At 50.8% G+C, this 3,783-nt stretch overlaps 1 protein-coding gene across 1 annotated transcript; it reads right to left on the reverse strand.

The window, feature by feature from the left end:
- Positions 1–6: 6 nt before the first annotated feature.
- LOC123255226 (myristoylated alanine-rich C-kinase substrate-like) lies at positions 7–2,661 on the reverse strand (the record flags this gene model as incomplete). Its single annotated transcript, XM_044684065.1, has 2 exons — positions 2,177–2,661; positions 7–178 (listed from the first exon to the last, which is right to left on the reverse strand). Coding segments are annotated over exons 1-2 (274 nt in total), but the record flags the coding sequence as incomplete, so codon positions are not given.
- Between the last annotated feature and the right edge of the window lie 1,122 nt (positions 2,662–3,783).

Below are 3,783 nucleotides of genomic sequence, written 5' to 3' on the forward strand. Positions count from 1 at the left end.
CGGGGGACCCGGCCGCCTCCTCCTTGTCTGCCCCGGCCGCTGGGGAAGCGCCCGCCGCCGCCGCTGACTCCTCTTTGTCTGCGGCCGGGGCGCTGCCGTTGGCCTGCAGCTCCTCCTTGGCGCCTGGCTCGGCGGCCGCCGGCGACGCGTCGCCGTTCACCTTCACGTGGCCGTTTTCCTGCAGGGGCAGAGAAACGGGGAACGGGTCACACGCGCTGCGACGTCCAGGAGGTTCCCCTCCCTTCCCTTCTCCCCCCTTTTCCTCTCACTCCCCCTCCCCCCGAATTCCCCTGGTATTAAGAGGGAAGGACGACCCTGCAGCAGTAAACCAACATCCAGGGTAGGGGGCTGGCCTGCCCTGCGAGGAAAGGCTAAGATCTCCCGACTCTCCTCGGGTTTTCACCGCCCCAGGAACCCATCATCGGAGTCTGGGGAAGGAGAGGGAGTAAAGAATGCAAAATCTAAATTGTATTTCGATGAGGCCCCATCCCTTCTTTGCCCCTCTCTCCTTAAGAGGTCTTTAAAAATTAAAAGATGGGGAACATCCTAGGAGAGAAGCCTGATGGAACACAGTCTAGGCTTGAGAGCTGAACCGTATTGGAGATGACCCCCACCCCGGTCTTCCCACTCAAAACAAACACGAAGAGAACTTCCTTGGGACAGGAAGGGCCAGCTTCATAGACGGTCAGGCCTGGCGAGGTAGGGAAAGCCTGTGCCAACAGAGGGCGCTGTGGCTCTACGGGTGCAGGCCCCGTCGGCCTGAGCCCGCCGGGCTCGGGGGCGGGGACCACTAGGCCTGCCTGCTTGCTCTGCTGCTGCGCCCGGGAGCTCCCCATCTCGCTTCTCGTCCAGCGGCAGCGCTGCTGAGGAGCAAGCCGAACAAAGCTCAGATTGCTCCCCTCCCTTCCAATCCGGTTAGAGCCAACAAGAAAGGAAACGCGGTATCTTGCGGGTCTCTTCCTCCAGCCCGCTCGCTCGCTCCCTCCCTCCTCCTTCCCCTCCTTTTCTTTTTCCTCCCACTTTCGTGTGATTGTGAAGCTTGGGGCGCCCCCCCTCCCGCGCCCCGCCGCCTGGCTTTGCATTTTTAACGGGTTCAGAGCCTGCCCGGGTTGGTCAAGGCGAAGTAACAGCATCTGCTCTAAGAAAAGAGGCGTGGTGGGTGCCATAGTGTTTTAAATGCAGCCACCCATAGCCAACCTCTCGTGCGGTAACTGAGGCCATCCGAACAAGCTGGAAAACAGTGACAGGGTGGTCAGCATCCCTAGCAAGAGATGCCAGCGACCAAAACGCCACGCAAACCAAACAGAGCCCAATACATAGTATCCACCGTTTCGTTCCCCTCCCACTCCCAATTCCCTTTTGAAGGGACAATCAAAGACTGGGGCTTTCCAATGTTAAAGGGGGCCATTTAAAAAAGATCAGATGGTCGTGTAATGCCAGTTTCCTAAAAATAAAGATGGGGGGGGGGCGACTTTGGGAGGGAGGAGGCGTTGTAAGAATACAGAAAAGTAACTAAAGGCGTAAAGACGCTCCCTCCCAAACCTATTCAACTACAAACAACCATAAAGCCTCGGATCCGAGCGCTACGGGGCACACTTCAACTGCTTAAAAATAAGGCACATAAGGTGCTTTTAAGGCTCCTTTCTCCTGTCTCCTTTGCCAACCTCACCCGCCGATCCCCCCCCCACACACACACATACAAAACACAACACACACTCTCTCTTCCCACCCTCCTCCCCTCTCTTCTCTTTCCTCTGCTTCATACCCCAGATTTAAGGAACCACTTCGGCAAACCAGCCAAACGATCTCAGCCACTCAAACACAATGCCTTCAGGAAAAGACAACCTGGGCTAAGAGGGTTGGGGTGGGGGGGGACTTGAAAAACCAAGCTAACCATGTTTTACCCAGCTCAAAACCACGCCATTTTAAACGAAAACACTACTCGTCCACATACACTATAGAATTCACCAGGAAGCATTTGGGAGGGGTGGGGGAGGCATCTCCTATGAGAAATGAACAGTGCAAACTGTCCTTTTCATTCAAGTTTCAGACTAGAATCCGGCCATGCTCCTTTCCACGGATTATGCCCAAAGCACAACCCAGGAGGAAGAAAGGGGGTGAGACAAGGAAAGAGAAGACATCAAATTAAGTGAATAAAACCAAGGGTTCAAATTACCTGTCCATTTGCCTTAGAAGGCGATGCAGCTACTGCTGCTTCCCCGGGTTTCTCAGCAGCAGCTTCGCCTTTTGCAGCGGTCTTAGAGAACTGGGCACCCATGCTGGCTTATTCAACAAAGAAACTCAACAGATCCAAAAGGGGGGAAACAAAGAGCCTTGGGTTGGTATAAATACTGGGCGATCAGCAGCAGCAGTAGCAGCAGCAGCAGCAGCAACACACACCAGAGGGAGGGGGGGATGGGGGTGGTGGAAGAGAAGAGAGAACAGAACCGATTATATACACTCCCGATAAAAAATTTTAGTCGAAGAGATCAAAAAGCAGCAGCATAGGAGAAAGGGAAACGGGGGGAAAGTCGAGCACAAAAAAAGGCGCCCAGGTGTAGTTTAAAAAAAAAAAAGAAGTAATAAAAAAATCCCAGATTTGTAGCCGCACTGTAGACAAGGGGAAAATGGAGAAATCTCCCTGGTTGCTAATAAGATGCGGAGTCCAACGCCCAAGTGCACAGATGAATGGGCTTCCCGAGCGCTGACGGCAGCCCCCGCCCGCAGCCGACCAATCCCGGCGCCGCCACACAAAGGAGGGGGCTGGGCTTGCAATTGGAGCGAACAATGGAGCCGCGTTTTGCAAACGATTTGAAAATCAGCCTTAGACTGAGAATTAATGCCCTCCAAATAAATAAATCAATTAAAAATACATGCCTCTCGTCTCCCTCCGCTTGCAAATAATAATGCATCACTTTATTGGCTTGCTTTGTTTGGAATTAATTAAGACGGGGGTGGGGGGTATGGGCGGGGAGTGGGTTAACTTGACTTGCAGTGACTCTCGTCTGTCTATATCTCTGTCTATATCCTTCACCACTTTCTATCTTCCCTCCCTTTTGCGTGTGTATATGTTCGGGTATATGTGTATGTATGTATTGTATGTATGTTAACCTAAAGACAATGGTTTAGCTCGTGTTTGTTTTTTGCAATGTGTTCTCTGTGTCCCGTATAGGATCAACAGACTGGGCACAATGTTTGCCTTTTAATTTGTTGCAATTGTTAAATCACCCCGATTTGGAAGGTATTTAAACCATGAAGATCGAGTTTCGTCCAACGAGATCACGAGCTAGAATTAGTTGGTCTGTAGGCCAGATGTGAAAAATGCAAAAGCACCAGGGGCAGCCATACCCCTCCCCCTATCCATGTCAATATTGGCATGAAACAAAATATTTTACGATTAGCCTATGGCTTTTAGTAAATTTCCATTCGTCATTCTCGTTAATGATTTAAATATATACATATATGTATGTATACATATATGTACATACACTTTTCTGAGGTGGGAACTGTTTGTGAAAAATTGGATTTTCTTGCCTTTTATCAGTGGATGAAACTACAGAATTAATGTATCTTCAGTTAAAGTGAAATGACACATCTCTGACGTGTATGAATCCATGTTTATAAGCTTGAATGCACTTCACTTCAGTACGGATCGTTTTAGGCAGCCGAGATCAGATTTTTTTTTTCTTTTACAATATGTGTGCGCGCGGGGGCGCGCGTGCGTGGTGGTGATGGTGGTGGAGAGAGAGAGAGAGAGAGAGAGAGAGAGAGAGAGAGAGAGAG

The sequence above is a fragment of the Gracilinanus agilis genome, unplaced genomic scaffold (assembly GCF_016433145.1).
Source record: "Gracilinanus agilis isolate LMUSP501 unplaced genomic scaffold, AgileGrace unplaced_scaffold41381, whole genome shotgun sequence".
NCBI lineage: Eukaryota > Metazoa > Chordata > Mammalia > Didelphimorphia > Didelphidae > Gracilinanus > Gracilinanus agilis.